Source organism: Delphinapterus leucas, unplaced genomic scaffold, assembly GCF_059928025.1.
Source record: "Delphinapterus leucas isolate spDelLeu-1000000601 "Yukka" unplaced genomic scaffold, BTC_Dleu_Yukka2 spDelLeu_asBTCV2_sq25, whole genome shotgun sequence".
NCBI lineage: Eukaryota > Metazoa > Chordata > Mammalia > Artiodactyla > Monodontidae > Delphinapterus > Delphinapterus leucas.
In genome coordinates this window covers 7,325,264-7,341,634 of record NW_028322234.1, presented here as the reverse complement: position 1 = coordinate 7,341,634, position 16,371 = coordinate 7,325,264, and the positions used below count along the sequence as shown (strand labels likewise).

At 56.1% G+C, this 16,371-nt stretch overlaps 1 protein-coding gene across 8 annotated transcripts in view; it reads right to left on the bottom strand.

Moving 5' to 3' along the window:
- Window positions 1-16,371, bottom strand: part of MAST3 (microtubule associated serine/threonine kinase 3) — a 31,149-nt gene that overhangs the window by 5,561 nt on the left and 9,217 nt on the right. For 4 of the 8 annotated variants that reach the window (XM_089905279.1, XM_022558271.3, XM_022558277.2 and 1 more), the window contains 19 exons: window positions 16,286-16,306; window positions 15,680-15,758; window positions 14,842-15,002; window positions 14,567-14,642; window positions 14,065-14,274; window positions 13,865-13,966; window positions 13,458-13,590; window positions 11,877-11,953; window positions 11,366-11,451; window positions 10,277-10,485; window positions 9,458-9,596; window positions 6,768-6,900; window positions 6,447-6,612; window positions 5,805-5,906; window positions 4,972-5,094; window positions 4,001-4,110; window positions 1,781-1,920; window positions 998-1,242; window positions 337-543 (listed from right to left, as the gene is read on the bottom strand). In XM_089905279.1, coding sequence (XP_089761405.1) covers window positions 337-543; window positions 998-1,242; window positions 1,781-1,920; window positions 4,001-4,110; window positions 4,972-5,094; window positions 5,805-5,906; window positions 6,447-6,612; window positions 6,768-6,900; window positions 9,458-9,596; window positions 10,277-10,485; window positions 11,366-11,451; window positions 11,877-11,953; window positions 13,458-13,590; window positions 13,865-13,966; window positions 14,065-14,274; window positions 14,567-14,642; window positions 14,842-15,002; window positions 15,680-15,758; window positions 16,286-16,306 — 2,519 coding nt within the window. The remainder of the gene's footprint in view (window positions 1-336; window positions 544-997; window positions 1,243-1,780; window positions 1,921-4,000; window positions 4,111-4,971; window positions 5,095-5,804; window positions 5,907-6,446; window positions 6,613-6,767; window positions 6,901-9,457; window positions 9,597-10,276; window positions 10,486-11,365; window positions 11,452-11,876; window positions 11,954-13,457; window positions 13,591-13,864; window positions 13,967-14,064; window positions 14,275-14,566; window positions 14,643-14,841; window positions 15,003-15,679; window positions 15,759-16,285; window positions 16,307-16,371) is intronic. The other 4 variants (XM_089905280.1, XM_022558275.2, XM_022558282.2 and 1 more) reach the window with 1 other exon arrangement.

Here is a 16,371-nt window from a genome sequence, read left to right as displayed (position 1 = left end):
TGCAGTGGAAGCTCAGAATCTTAACCACTGGACCACCAGGGAAGTCCCCACACTGATCACTCTGGCTGCTTTGCTGCCACTCCAATGCCCTAAACACCCTCCCCCTTCCCCTCCAGGCCTTTGCACATGTAGTGCCCGCTGCCAGGAATGCCAGTTCCCCAGCTGCTTCCTATCTCCTGGGCTCAGCCCCGAACAGCAGCCCTGGGAGCTTTGTGCCTGGGGACACATCACCTGGAGGGACCCCCTCCAGCTCCCGCTGGCCAAAGCAGCCCCTACTCCGTGGTTAAAATGGACATGGACAGACAAGCAAAGACGAGGCTGGGCCATGGGCGTCACCTGCCGTGATGATGAGCGACAGGGCAGACACTGAGGCTGACTTGGGCACGCGACCCCCGCTGGGGGAGGTCCTGGATTTCTCAGGGGCTGAGTCTCTCGGGCCCCCAAGGCGGCGGCCCCGGCCGGCATCCAGGGCCCTCGGCGTAGAGTGTCGTGCACCAGTGCTGTTGCTTCGTAGGCGCGCGTGGCTGAGGGCAGCTGTGTCAGCTACGGGGATCAGCAGGGTCGGGGGGTCAGTCTGCCCCTCCCCCATCTCACCACTTGGCCCTTCTGCCCTCAGAAGGCAAAGCCCCTTCCTCCCTGGTCGGTGTGTACACAGTCCAGCCTCCTGGCCTTTGTTCAGGCATTCCCTCTTCCTGCACACCTTTCTTTCACTGCTGTCCCTGGGAAGCTCCACTCTTCAAGTCCCCTACTTCAAGAAGCCTTCCCCTCACCCCAGTCAGATTCCTAACTCCCACTCTTGGAGCTCCCCAGTTCAATTCCTCTCTCCCATCCTAATCCAATGAAGCTGGGGGGTATCACCCTCAGACTGAGGCCTTTGTTACACAAGTGAATGTTGTCTCTAGAGAACTCCTACTCATCCTTCAAAACCCATCTCAAATAGTCCCTCCTGTGGGAAACTCTGCATGACACCATCCCTCCCACCCTGGATTCCACCTACCAGAAAGGCTTGAGGGCTTGGGCAACACTGGGGTGGCTGCTGGGGGTGGGTCGGGCTCCCCCAGAATGAAGACGGGCCTTTTGGGGCCCACAGGAGCTGGGCCGACTCCCTCATCCTCTGATGAGAAGGCAAATTTGGGCATCGTGTCCAGGTTGATGGTGTTCAGGAAAGATGGGCTAGGGCCCCGCTCAGGCTGGGAACAGGGTAAGTGGCAGGAGGAACCGGAGGATGTGCAGGACCTCAGCCTGTAGCAGGGAAGAGCCTGAGTCACACCTGCCAGGTGCCCTCACCCCAGGACACCCAGTCTCCCCTAGTGACCATACCTTAACTCTCAGCCTAGAGTCAGAGGTAATTTGTAAATATAAGGTGAGTTCCCTCTGCCTGCTCTGTCCTCTGTGACTGCCCAGAGAACTCCTATTCAATTTTTAAAACCCAGCTTCCAACGCCCATCCTCTAGCAGACGTTGATTATTTCTGTGAGTTTGGACATTGAAAGATGAAAGGGACTTCATGAGCAAAGGGTATTCTGGGCAGAGGAAACAGCGCAAGCAAAAGCCTAGCAGTGTGATGGTACATGGCTGCTTTAGGTTTAGTGTGGTTAGGAATGCAAAGCCAAAGGGAGTGATGATAGGGGCCAGGTTGGCAGGGGTCTGACAGGCTGGCCAATATGTTTTACCCTTTTCTACTGGGCCACTGGGAAGCTCTTTCCAATGTTAAGACTTTGTGGCTCCACCTCTCAGCAGGTTTGGAAGCTGGACCTGCTTATACTCCCCAGCCCACCTACCGGACCTCGGTGGTGCTCAGCCGGCGCCCATAGTCCCCCTCACTGCTGCGCTCCCACCCTTCCTCCCGGTCCTCACTGAAGCTCCGTTCAGCAAAGGTTGGGGTGGGCTGGGCGGCCAGGAACTCAGAGCTGCTGTAGACCTGGGAAGCAATTAAAAATAACAATAACGGGACTTCCCTGGCAGTCCAGTGGTTAAGACTTCGCCTTCCAATGCAGGGGGTGTGGGTTCAATCCCTGGTCAGGGAGCTGAGATCCCACATGCCTTGCAGCCAAAAAACCAAAACATAAAACAGAAGCAATAGCGAAACAAATTCAATAAAGACTTTAAAAAATGGTCCACATCTGAAGGGGAGTTCTGGGCAGAGCTCTGGCCCTTGAGGCTTCTGAGGAGGAGCTGCTACCATCATGACAAGCATGGATTTCTGTACATGAGCCCCTTTGGCAAAGTGGTAACACCTACAGACCTCTTCTCAGAGTAGTATTTTTTTTTTTTTTTTTCGGTATGCGGGCCTCTCACTGCTGTGGCCTCTCCCGCTGCGGAGCACAGGCTCCGGACGCGCAGGCTCAGTGGCCATGGCTCACGGGCCCAGCCGCGCCGCGGCATGTGGGATCTTCCCAGACCGGGGCACGAACCCGTGTCCCCTGCATCGGCAGGCGGACTCTCAACCACTGCGCCACCTGGGAAGCCCTCAGAGTAGTATTTTTAAATGCATCAAATGAAATAGGTCAGGTTGCAAGTGAGGCTGATTATATTAAAATAATATTAGAATATTTTTTAAACCAGCAATATGGTACTATACGTGCCTCTTTAGTAATGCATTAAATAACAAGATCTAGCAGGTCTCCTAAGTACCATAATTTTGAAGTAGTTTTGAACTTGAAAGATATTTTACAACGACTCCAGCGTGATATGAAAAATCCATGATTTGTATTGGTGACAAAGTCAAGGTCATGCTAATATTACTGTGATTTGCTGCTTATATTACAATTGGAAAACATACCAAATTTCAGTTAGAGATTAGTAAAAATAAAGATGTAATTTATTCCCATGCAAGTTCACAAACCCTAGATTAAGAAGCCCTTCAATAAATTCAGATAGTACCTGAAAAAAAAAAAAGGTCCACATCATAAAAAAAAAAAACAGAAACAAAAAAACCGTAACAACAACCGCATTCGTGGGGGACGGCTTAGTTGAGTATTTCCTACATGCCTGACACTTCCCTGAGTCACTTCCTCAGATGCTTACTTACCACATCTCTAAAGACATACAGTTTTTTTTTTTTTTTTTTTGCGGTACGCGGGCCTTTCACTGCTGTGGCCTCTCCAGCCGCGGAGCACAGGCTCCGGATGCGCAGGCTCAGCGGCCACGGCTCACGGGCCCAGCCGCTCCGCGGCATGTGGGATCTTCCCGGACCGGGGCACGAACCCATGTCCCCTGCATCGGCAGGCGGACTCTCAACCACTGCACCACCAGGGAAGCCCAAGACGTAGAGTCTTTAGCCCACTGTACAGGTGGAGAAACTGAGGCTCAGAGCAGCCTGGCTACCAAGGGGCCACAGCTGGGGTTTCCTGCCTGGGGCCCAGACCCATAAGCAGTGCAGGTTTTTAAATCAAATTATAAACAAAGGAAGGAACTCAAATTAAGCTGATGAGGCTATAATATAACACCCAGCATAGCAGATCTATTTACAATTGCCCCAAAGTGGAAACAACCCAAACGTCCATCAACTGATGAGTGGACAAAACAAAATATGGTCCAACCACACAATGGAATATTATTCAGCCATAACAGGGAATGAAGCACTGACACACGCTACCATGTGGATCAACCTTAAGAAGCCAGACACAGGGAATTCCCCAGTGGTCCCACATAGCGTATGATTCTATGTATGTGAAATGTCCAGAACAGGTAAATGCACAGAGACAGAAAGCGGATGAGTGGTTGCCGGGGAGCGGGGGAGGGGGAAACGAGGAGTGACTGCAGCTGGGTACAAGGTTGCCCTCTGGGGATGATGGAAATGTTCTGGAACTAGATACAGGTGACGGTTGCACAACATTGCGAATGTACTAAATGTCACTGAATTGTATGTACAGTTTAAAATAGCTAAAATAGTCTATTTTACGTTACGTGTATTTCACTACGATAAAAAAAAGAAAAAAACCCCCCAAACATCTTGCCCTGTTTCCTGAGCACTAGCTACATCCAGGGCCCAGGCTCACCTTGCTGAACCGGTGGGAACAGGACGAGAACTGGGGGATCTCCGTGGATGACTCCTCATCATTCGTCTCGTCATCTTCAGAGCCCAGGTGACGGTAACGCTCTGAGCGCGCTGCGGGAGGGAAAGGCATGTGCAGCCCACCTGATGCTGGGGGAGGTGGACACAGGGGCTGTGGGGTGATGTGGAGAGGGCCTCCCAGGTCGGGAGACACTGTCAGGGCAAAGGCTTTGTGGTGGGACCAGGCTTGGTATGTTTAAGGACCAGAGGAGGCTTGGGCGGCAGGTTTAGTATCTGGGAATAAATCCCACTTGTGTTCCTAAAAGCTGTGGGACTGTGGATGGGAATTCTTGTGTCTCAGTTTCCTCACCCTTAAGATGGGTTATCCGGAGTTAGGTAAAATTGTGCATCTCAAACATAAAGGATGTTCCTCATCTTACAGAAAAGGAAACAGATGCTCAGAGAGGACCTCTGACATGCCCAAGGTCACACATCAAGTTCTGGAGGAGGCACTGGAAGCCGGGGGCGTTTACTCTGTGTTTGGCCAGAGCCCCGAGTGGGGAGAAGGAGATTTGTCTGAGCTCACCTCAAGTGCATGAGGGGACCCCCTCCACCAAAGCTGAGCGAGGCACCCCACCCTCCTGTATGACAGGCAGGGCTCCATGCCTGGTCAGGGCTGACACTCAGGAGGCTGAACCTGCTGGGGGACCCCCAGGCAAGGGCTGCCACATGCAGTGCTTTGGTTTCCCCTCCCGCAACCCAAGGTGGTGCGACAGCCTCCTGAGCTCAGACGCATAGGAAATCCAGGCAGGGGGGCAGCCAGCAGACATGCCCCAGCTTCTTGGAAAGCTCAGGAAGTTGGAAGCTCCAGGCCCAAGGCGAGGCCCCAAGCTGGGGTGGAGACGCTGTTAGACACCCCTCACCACCCCAGGGGATCGTGGGACAGCACAGCCCACCCCCTGGACCCCTGCTTACTGTCAAAGTAGCTGGTGTCGTCCTCAGCTTCAAGCTGCGGCACAAACTCGGCCTTGTGTCGCAGAAGCCCCGCCCAGTCCAGTGTCCAGAAGAAGGGGTGCTGCTTTACTTCGTGGGTGCCTCCTGCAGACATGCCTGGCTGAGCCCTGCTGGTCCCCACCCCCCATGGCCCCCGGGGCCAATTATGAACCCAAACTTGGCCAACACAGAACCAGAAAGATGGGAGGGGAAACGAGCCATCCTTTAAGAGCCCATAGGGGAACCAAGCTAGGGCTAGAACCCAGGCCCTGCTCTTCCCTCTGCTGGACTCTGAGATCCCATCACCTGGAGAAACCCCAGAACCTTAGGAGAGGGCTTCTTCCACATGTTTCTACCCCATGGAGCAGAGCTGACTGCATGAAGCAGAGCTGACTGTATCCTGTTCCCCAACTTCAGCCCCCATAGTCCTCTCCAGTGGTCAAGCTTCATCCTGACTGTGATCTGTAGTGGCCACATAATGGGTGGCTGCATGAATATTAAATAGTCCCTTAATCAATATTTTGGTGGCTGGGGAAACTTGGGACAGTGGGATCCACTGGGCTGGGCCTTGGGGACCTTAGGACACAGCCCATGGCGACCTGGCAGGCTCATATACACAGCCTCAGTGCCCCTTGTCTGAACCAGACCCAGCTACCTGCTACTCTTCAAAATCTTATGCTAGTTCTTGGTGAGCTCCTATGCATCCTTCAAAACCCCAGTTTCAAGTCCCCCTCCTCTATGCAGCCTCTCAAATAGAGCTCTTGTTTACCCCAGCCCCCATCCCACCCACCTGGGCCTCACCCACACCTACGTACCAGTGCCCAGACGGTCCAGGGGGCTCTGTCGGAGCAGCCTGGTGATGAGGTCCTGGGCGTCAGCTGGAAGGGCTTCATCCCCCTCTGGCCACATGATCTCATCTAAAATGAGAGGAGGGAATGAGGGACTGAGGATAGCGCTTCCTAGCACCTCCTAGCACCTCCCCTTTCTATGCTCCAAGCCATCAGCCCCCTCTGCTCCTTCAGCATACCAGGCTTGGTCCCATACAGCCTTTGTTCTGGCTGTGCCCTCTGCCCTGAGCACCTTCCCTTCATCCATCTCTGTGACTCCCTCTCGCTCCTTTAAGTCTTTGCCCACACATCACCCAGTGTGGCCCTGCATGACTCTCTATTTAATATAGCACCCCTGCACCCGCCCCCCGCCCCCTCCCTTCTCCCTGCTTCCTTCCCTCCTCGGCATTTTTTGCCTCTGATTGCTCCATAATTTGCTTATTTATCTCCCTTACTGTCCCTCTCGCCCTTGGCTGTGTCCCCAGGGCTCAGCTGGGGCCGGGCACGCCATAGGTGCCCAATCCACAAGTGGGCCTGCTCCCCTCCCCGGCAAAGGCAGGGGGGACCACCGACCGGAGCCAAAGTGGGGCTGAGACTTAAACCTGGGGCGACAGGGCAGGGGGAACGCACCACTGACCACCTGGCCAAAGAGTTCCTCAGGGGTATCTCCGAAGAATGGCACACAGCCCACCAGGAATTCGTAGAGGACGACGCCCATGGCCCACCAGTCCACTGGCTTCCCGTAGCCCTGGCGGAAGATCACCTCGGGGGCGATGTACTCAGGCGTCCCGCATACCTGGGCCAGGTGGGAGAGGGAAATGAAAGACCGCCCCCAGCCAGGGAAGAAAGTGTGGGTAGAATTACAGGGATAGTTTCTTTTCCCCTTTTTGCTGCAAAGTCTCCCCATGTCCTGGGCTCAGGCTTCGGGCAGAGGGAGGCAGCCCCGCCCACCTGCTTGTCCACGAACTCCCGAGTGTCCTTCTCGATGTGGCCCTCGTAGAGGTTGGTGGCCATACTCATGAGCCCGATCTTAGACAGGCCGAAGTCAGTTAGCTTGATGTGGCCGAGCGAGGTGATGAGCAGGCTGTGGGCAGGCGGGTGGTGCGCTCAGGGCTGGGGGGCCCGAGGTGCCTGGCTGCTCCCGCCCCCTCGCCCCCCCAGAACTTGGTCCTACAGGAGGCGGCCCGACCCCTCCATGGATCAGAAAGCACTGCCTGTGCATGATCACGTTATTGAAAGAAGCAGCGGGCCTTGGGCAATATTACAAATTTGGCAAACATCTCTGTGCACCAACTGGGTGCATCTGGTGTTGCTCTTGAGCACCTACTGTATACTCCGCTGTGCAAAAGTTAAGTTCCTGAGAATCACAGCATGTCCCCACTGGGCATGAAAACGTTTCGTGAACACCTCCTGGGGGGGATCTACAGCATATTCTTGTACGTGCATCCATGATTTTAACAAACTGAATACTTTGTAAGCGCCTATTGTTAAGTGAACATGTCTTTAGCACCTGCTGTGTACAGAAATATTTGTGCCTCTCATGGGCGCACCAGTTTTTTAAAACTTACACACCTACCATGTATGCTGTTGTTCACGTTCTCCCGCAAGCTTAAGGATATAAATATTTTAAGTGATAAAATGATGTGCGCCAGCTTTATTTTATAAAGTCACATTTTCACGCACCTCCTGGGGACATCTGCCCATTTAAAAGTAAATTTCTGGGGACTTCTGTGGTGGTCCAGTGGTTAAGACTCAGAGCTCCCAATGCAGGTGGCCCAGGTTCGATCCCTGGTCAGGGAACTAGATCCCACATGCGTGTCGCAACTAAGGAGCTGGAGGGCCGAAACTAAGGAGCCCACCTGCCGCAACTAAGACCCAGTGCAACCAAATAAATATTTTAAAAAGTAAAAAATAAATAAATAAAATAAAAAGGGGGAATTTGGACACAGACACGCACACAGGAGGAGCACCACAGCCTAGGGACTAACAGAAACCGAGAGAAAGGCCTGGAACACATCCTTCCCCATCACCTTCAGAGGGAGCGCGGCCCTGCCGACACCTTGACCTTGGACTTCTGGCCTCCAGAACTGTGAGAATAAATTTCTGTTGTTTAAGCCCCCGAGTCTGTGGTACTTTGTTGGGGCAACCCTAGCAAACAAATGTACCTTCTCCTGACTTGGGGTGTATTTGAAATTTTCCGAAGCAAAGAGGAAAAAATATTTTTCTGGAGCACCTACTGTGTGGGCCTATCCCTCCCTGAACCCTCCAGGGCTGCACCTTCCCACACCGTTTTTCAGAAGAGGGTCCTGAGCTTGGGAGGGGCAGGCCCTGCCTTGGGGACACTTGGAAGATCCCACTCCAGGATGATCCCACAGAGGCCCAATGGGCACAAAGCAAGCAGCCTTAGAGCGTCAAGCATAGAGGCCCAGGTACACAGCAGATGCCAACACACATTTGCTTTGTTTTCTAAGCCACTCGCAAACAAGATGCCCTGAAAACATGCAGGGCTCTTAAGGCCCTGAAAACATGCAGGGCTCTTCACGCCTCCACGTAGCAAGTGCCTCCATTGGAAAGGGACCCATGTCCCTGGCACACAGTAGGTGATCAATGCATGCTGACCTCAACATAAAAACTTTATAAAAAGATAGCTGCAGTGTTCGGGGACTGACACACAGTCATTGCCTAATAACTGTTGTTCTGATCACCTTTACACAGCTGGTGCCCAGTAAATACACACCAGCTAAAAAATGTGCTTTATAAACTCAAAAGGGTCATCAGTGTGTGAGAAGTTAGTTACACCGCCGTCTGGGTTCCTTAAAATGGTGAGCACAGGCCCAGGTATACAGCAGGTGCCAAATACAGGTGCTTTGTTTTCTAAGCCACTTGCAAACTACAAGATGCCCTGAAAACATGCAGATTCTTAACGCTTATGTCCACACCTCCACATGGCAAGTACCTGAGAAACTCATACTTCTTGCCTGGTATCCAAAGGGCACTTGATGAAAGAGCAGCGCTTTCCTCTGTACACAGGAGGTGCTCAACTAATGTACGGAAGAGTGCTTTGAAAATTATGAAAGGGTTACAAAGCATGAGGGATTATTTACACTCACAGTTGCGTTTTTCAGTCACCCAGAGAGCACCAGGCACTCAGTAGGTGCTTACTAGAAACTAGGATAAAATAAACACTCTAGGACTCTCTTTCTTCCCTGCACTAACACACAGCAGGAGCTCAAGACATGCAGTCCCTTTCTCTACACATAAGGTCTTGCAAAGTGTATGTCCCTGCTCTTTGTATATAGCTGGTGCCTCATAAGTGCATGTTCACTTGCCTTGTGTGGCAGCAGCTCTGTGAGTGCATGGTCCCTTCCCCTGTCCAGTCTGTGCCCCCTCACTTTGCCTGGCCAGCACCTCGATAAGTGCACTGTCCTTCCCCTGCACACAGCAGGTGCCTATTAAATACCTGCTCTCTTCAGTACACACCAGGTGCTCAACATTGCCAAGATCCCTGCTTTCTACCAGCAGGGGGCCCATGATGCCAGGAGAATCTAGATGGTGGGGCTCCTGAGCAGTCCCAGACCCACTCAGAGGCCCCGCCCCCAGGCTACTCTGAGCCCCGCCCCCTGAGAGCCAGGCCCACTCACTTGTCTGGCTTGAGGTCCCTGTGCACGATGCCATAGTTGTGCAGGTACTCCAGCGCGAGCACCGTCTCGGCGAAGTACATGCGGGCCATATCCACGGGCAGCGGGCCCATGTTCTTTAGGAGCGTGGCACAGTCGCCGCCTGCAGAGGGGTGGACGTGCTCACAGAGGCCCTCGGCTCTACAGCCGTGCCCAGATTTGTGCCTATGTGCCCTCCCCACCTTTTGGAAAGTGTCTCCAATCTGTCCTGAATTGGGGTGGGGACCTGGGAGGTGCGGGAGGATAGGCAGACCCTGCCTTCTGATTTTCCCCTGGCAGGGCAGCAGCTCTGTTAAGTGCACAGTCCCTTCCCCTGTACACAGCTGGTGCCTCCTAAGGGCATGCTTCCTCTGTTCACCCGGCAGCCGCTTGGTAAATGCATGTCCTGCACTTACCTGAAGGCCCTGCTCTTTCCTGAACTGCAAACCTGATCGCACAACTCCTCACCCTGGCCCCCAACCCCCCTAGTCCTTCTGACACACGCCTCCCTCCCTTCGCTGCTCTAGCCTCTAGGCCCTTGCCCACCAGTCCCTCCTGCCTAGGCCGTCCATCCTACCCCTATACCCTAGGGTCCTGCCCTCACACTTCTCTTTGGGATCCCCCAGTTCCAACTCCCTGAGGCTGGGTCCCCCACCACAGACTGAGGGTCCCCCAAGGCAGGCTGGGACCCCATGGAGGACAGAGCAGACTGCGGGCTTGATCAAAGGAGGGATAAGGTATTTCTTCTGGATCAGGAGTAAGCTCTCCATTGCTCTGGAGGCATGCAAGCCCCAGTGACCGCACCTTCCACATACTCCATAACCATGCAGAGGTGGCGCCGGGTCTCGAAGGAGCAGAACATGCTGACCACAAACGGGTTCTCAGCGAAGGTGAGGATGTCACGCTCCACGAAGACCTGCTGGATCTGGTTGCGAAGGATCAGGTTCTGCTTGTTGATCTTCTTGATGGCAAAGCGCTGCCTCGTTTCCCGGTGCCGCACCAGGTAGACGGCCCTGGGGCGGGGCGGGGCGGGGTGGGGGGGGGGGAGCCGGGCTCGCTGAGGCCCGAGATCCAGGTCCCGGCAAGCACTGGGACCCGACCTGGGTCCAGAACCCAACCCGCTGTGCCTTTGCCTGTGCTGTGCCCTTGCCTGTGCTGTGCCCTCCACCGGGGACACCTGTTCTCTTTACCCGGCCCTCCCTTCTCCCAAAGCGGCCACCCCGTGGGTTTAAGCCACTCTCCCTGGTGTCATACAAAGAGCCAAAGATGACCCTTAGGTTGTTTATTTCTTCACAGCCGACTGAGACCCGTTAGCTCAAAAGCCCCGCTGGCACACAGTCAAATCGCTTTGACTACAAGTCAAATACGCAGACTTTTAGCCATTTAGAGCCTGCTGGTTTTGCACACCTTGTAGATAAGATAAACGCTGGGGCTATTAAAGACCCCAAGCCGCTCCTGCCCTGTGGAGCTCTCAGACCCAGAGACACCCCCCCCCCACTGTGCTGCGGACACATAAGCCTGGACACAGAAGCCTCCTCTGCAAGCCCCCCTCCGTCCCAGACCCCACAACGGTCTTACGCTGTGAGGGACTCCTCCCCCCTCCCCCAAAGCAAATCCGTCAAAGCGGCACTTAAAGAATGCTTGGCGCACGCTACTGCCATCGTGTGGCCATCTTTTGCCTTGCTCAGTCCCCAGATTCCTAGAACCCCAAACACCTGGGGTAAGGACCTAGATCACGGACAAGCCCTTCCAAGGCCATGCCCCTGCTGTTTTGTGCCTCCACTTCCCTCTTCAGGCCTCAGTTTCCCTGTCTGCACACTCAGGGGCTGTGTGGGCTTCAGCCATCCCCGTGGGCATCTGAGAAATGGGTCTACGGGGTACCCAAGGACTCACCCATAGGCCCCATTGCTAATGAGTTTGATAGTCTCGAAGTCGCTCTCACAGGGCTTCCTCCGTGAAGGGCCGACCAGGGCACGACTCTGGGGGGTGGGTAGCAAGAGGGGTCAGGGTCCTGCCCCACTGCTGAGCAGGCTGTGTTCTTCCTGCCCCCAAGTCCCAACCGCTGGTCCTGGCACCTGACGCTACCTCTTCTCCTATACAAACTTCTCAAACTCAGCTTCCGAGTTTGAGCTTTTGCTTAAGCCACGCATGCCCTCCTTCCAGAAAACTCCTACACATTCTGCAAAGCTCCCCTTTCCAGTGCCCCCTCCAACCCTGCCCTGCCCAACCTCCATGGCAGGGCAGTCTCACCTGCCCCCACCATCCCCCCCAAAGCCACAGGCGTTCATTAAGCACCTGCTGTATGCAAAACCTCAGCAAACAGCAAACCCAGCCCTTCTCATGGCCACCTGGTCTACCGTCAAAAGAACAAGACAGGTGGGGCCACCAAAGCTCTGCGTCTTACTTCTGGGGACTCCGGTGCTGGTGCTGGTGCTGGGGGCTGTCCTCCACTGTCATCAAGGTGACTCAGAGGCACCGTCTCTGTAAAATGAGGGAGGAGCCTCAAATGGGGTTTCTGAGCCCTGCCCCTCCACCACCCAGAGACTTCTGGAGGCCTCCAGGGCTCATCCTGGGCTGGGGAAATGGTGCCTCCCCTGGCCAGCTCCCACGATACTGTCATTCAGCCCCTACTGAGTCCAGGTGTCGGTCAAACCCAGGAAGCTGGACTGAACAACGACTAAGGAACCTTCTAGAAGGGCCAGTGGGAAGCCCAGGCTCCGAATGCTCAGCCTACCTTGAACCCTGGCCCCAAGTCTTAGGCCTGTGAACACCGGCTGTGCCGCCGCCCCTCTGGGTGATGGCTCCTAACATCCTCCTCAGCTCAGGGCATGGCCCAGGCGAGCCCCCTTAGTTTCCAGCCCTGGGGCTTAGCAGAGGGGTGGCCCCGGGTGGGAGTGTGCAGCTGGTGAACAACAGCAGTGACGGTGGCCATGAAGACAGTGTCTTGCGGTCACAGAGCAAGGCTAAGATGAGGCAGTGAGCCTCAGGGTGAGGGAGGCCCGGGTTCAAATGCAGCCCACCCGTCCCACTGTCAGTGGGCCCACTGCACGGTGCCGGGTAGATGGTCTGCCCCCGCAGCCTCAGCTGCCACCTGCCTGCCTGGCCACTTCATGTTTCCTCTGACACCCGGGCCCACCCACAGTGCCACCTGCGTCATCTTCATGAGACAGAAAAGAGGTTGGCTGCGGCCACACGGCTAGTCCACGGGCGATCTGGTCTCGGGCACGCCTGGGCCTGAACCCCAGCTCAATCTCATCTGCCCGGAGCCTCAGTCTCTCCGGCTTTAAATGGGGACAATGGCAGCCCAATCCCAGTGGACGATGGCCACTGCGGCTGGTCCCTGCTGACCCCGTCGCCTACCCCCAGCTCCCCTCCTTCCTCAGCCACACCCCTTTCCTCGCTGCTCTTTCAACACGCCAGACACAGACCCACCTCAGGACCTTTGCCTTCACCATTCCCCCTGCCCGGTTCATTTTCTCTCTCCCCTAAATCTGCACACCTTTCCATCCTCCAGGCCCCAGCCTGAATATCCTCTCTTCCCAGAGCTCCCCCAACCACCCCTGGACCAGGCCAGGTTCAATGCTCCCCTAGCACCATGTCTCGGTTGTTCCCCCGTCCTGGCTGGGGGGTTCTCGGCCACCTCGGTCGTGCCCATGGGCTGCCCCGTCTGACTCCCACTTCCCGGGCCACAGTAGGATGGAATTGGGAAAGTGCTTTGTGAATTCACAGGACAGCGTGAATGCACCCTGGCCCAACCTGACTTAGCATTTGAGGACTTGGCAGGTCAGGGGCTCCAACTTGTGGCCACCTTACCCCGGAATCCTGGGCACTTTCCCCATAATATGCCCTGCAGGTGGCTGAGGACAGGGCCAAAGAGAGAGGAAGGACAGTGTGGCGGCTCTGGAGTCAGGTGGGCATGGGTTGGAATCCCGGCTCCACCGCAATCTCACCCCAGTTTCTTCTTTCTGCCCCACCCCCAGCTCACCCTGGAGGGGGTCCTTAGCCAGGCCCAGCTGCCCAATGATGTACCGCGGCAGGTCCGTCTTGATGCCCTGGCCCTCGCGGGCCTGGCCCTCGGCAGCCTCCAGCAGGTGGTAAAACTCCTCAGGGTCAAACTCCTGGGGGTGCAGAGGGGTTGGTCAGCCGAGGCCTGGTCCCACCTGCAGGCCTTTGCACACGCCGCTCCCTCTGTCTGAAGCATCCTCACCAGTGGCTCCAACTCGTCCCTGGGATCTTAGCTCCCGGCCCCTCCTCTGGGAAGCCCGCCGCAGCCCGGCAGCCCCCAGCATTCCTCTCAAAGCCCTATACGATGGGGCCTGTCTCTTGTATCTCGGCAGGACTGTTGGGTGCCTGGACTCAGCCCGGCACCTGGCCATGTGCCAAGACACTCACCAGACACTCGAGGAGCCTCGCTGGCCGTGAGATGATGACCAGCAGCTTCCGGACAAGCTGGACAATGAAGCCAACTTCCTCACTGTCTGAGCGCTCATGGGCCTGGGGGCAGATGGGTGGTAGCGTCATCCGCAAGCCCTTGGTCCTGCCCTGCCCTCCTTGGGGACCCCTAAACCCTGCGCTCCCCTGCCCCCACGCACATCCTGCAGCAGCCTCTCCAGCTTCTCCTGCATCTCCAGGAAGTAGCGGGAGGTGACAAGAGCCTCTCCAGACTTGGCCAGGCAGTCGCGGGCCAGCTCGATGATTTGGTGGTGGATGAAACCCAGGACGCCGTCAGCCAGTGCCAGCCGGGCGCCGGGTGAGAAGGCGGCCAGAAACTCCTGCAGACGGCCCTCCATCTGTGCTGTGGCCTGGGCAGGGAGTGGGGGAGATGGGGTGACCTGGTCATTGGATGGGGCTGGGGAGCGACATGCGCAGATGGGGGCGGGAGAGAGAGAAGATGTGACGATGGGGTCCAAAGATTGGAGGAGAAGAAGCAACGTGTACAGGTGCGGGTCGGGGAGGGGGGAGTTTGAGACAGAGAGACAGGGAAAAATAGAAATGGACAGATGGGGGGACGCAGCCAGGAAGACAGCAGGTGCCATTGGAGGGACAGCAACATGGAGGGAGCTGGGGCTGGTCTAGCCGCCAGGCGCTGCCCACCTTGGGGAATCTCTCCCGGTACACGTGATTCATCATGACGATCTCATTGTCGAAGGCCCCTGTTGTGCGTCCAGGGCTGAAGGAGGGGACAACTGGATTATGACATGGGACCCAAAACACAGCCCAGGGAAGGGCGGCTGAGTCAGGTCTGAGGGCCAAGGGCCGGAGGCCAGGCTTGTGCACGGTCAGGACCAAAGGTGGAGGAGGAGCCACGATGTGGGTCCCAAAGCCAGCCCAGGGAGGGGCTGGGGCTGGGGTCAGAGGTCGAGGCCCACCTGAGGCTGCGGGAGCGGGGCCGAAGGCGAGGTGAGTGGTGGCCGCCCTCCTCATCAACCATGCTCTCTGAGCTGCGGAAATGCTTGGACAGGAAGCATAGTTCGTCCGGCGTCGGCTGGAAAGGAAGCTGGTGGAGGCGCTCCCTGGAGGATGAGCTCGACTGGCAGGAGGGGGTATCGGGGCCATGGGTTCATGGTCAGTGCCACAGCCAGGACCCCAGCATTACCCCTCAAGGCTCAGGCTGTCTGCTGGTCATCAGATGGTAACTCTCCTGCCTGGCTCCTATGCATCCCTCAAAACTCCAGCTTTGATGTCTCCTCTTCCAGGAAGCCTTCCCTGCCTGCTCCCTTGGCAGCCCCAAGACCCCCTCTGACCAGGCCTTCCCTGACCACACAAGGATGAGGATATCTGTGTATCCCGGACCAGGAGTCCCTTGAGGCTGAGGCTGGGTCCTTTCAGGGACGCCCCAACATTGCCCAAAATGGGGCACAGAGGGGCCAGCCAGGATGTTTGCTGATTGGATAACTATCCAACACCTTAAAAAAAAAATCCCAAAGGGGCTTCCCGGGTGGCGCAGTGGTTGAGAGTCCGCCTGCCGATGCAGGGGACATGGGTTCGTGCCCCGGTCCGGGAAGATCCCACATGCCGCGGAGCGGCTAGGCCCGTGAGCCGTGGCCGCTGAGCCTGCGCGTCCGGAGCCTGTGCTCCGCGGCTGGAGAGGCCACAACAGTGAGAGGCCCGCGTACTGCAAAAAAAAAAAAAACCCCAAAGATGTGTCTTCCCCACCCCCAACCTGGCACTCCCCTGTCTGCCTGCCAAGGTAGGACTTGTGGGTACCGAGACAGTGGAGCTGGGCGTGTTGGTTCCATAGCCAGAAGACGGGAGGGATGCGAGGGACCATCTTCTGCCGTCGGCCCTGGAGAGAATGAGAAGTTGGAAGGAAGGCAAGGCCCCTGCAGCTTGTGGGGACCAAGGGCAAGCACTGTGGCTGGCCGATCCTGGCCCCATTGGAGGAAGGACCTTCTGAAAAGGCCAAGAACAGGAATACAGGGTGAGCAAGTCCACTGTGTGTTTTCTCCTTGTTCTTCAGCTGCCTCCTCCGGGAAGTCTTCCCTGACACCAGCGGCCAGTACGTCCCCCATCAAAGCTGCTCTCTGAGTTGCAGCTGCTGGAGTACACGCTGGCCACTCCCACCAGACTGAGGACTCCCTGAGGGCCAAAGTCCAGCCTCCCATTCCTCAGCCCCCGGTGTAGGGCACGGCATCCAGCAGGCACTGAATAAACGTTGTTGAATGAATAAGTGACATCTAAGTGCCTGGCACATAACAGGTCCTCCGTCAGGTCTTGTTAAGTGAATTAACAACTTTCAGTGAATGAGTGATTCCTGGACCAAGCCATGCCACCCCCTCCCCCTGCCCCTCCCGGAGGGTTCATAGAAATTACCTGTCTGTGCTCGGGATGTGGCTGCAGGAGACCGTGCGTGCATGTGTGCATTTGCCAGGGGCGGAAGCCAGAGGAGAGACCACAGC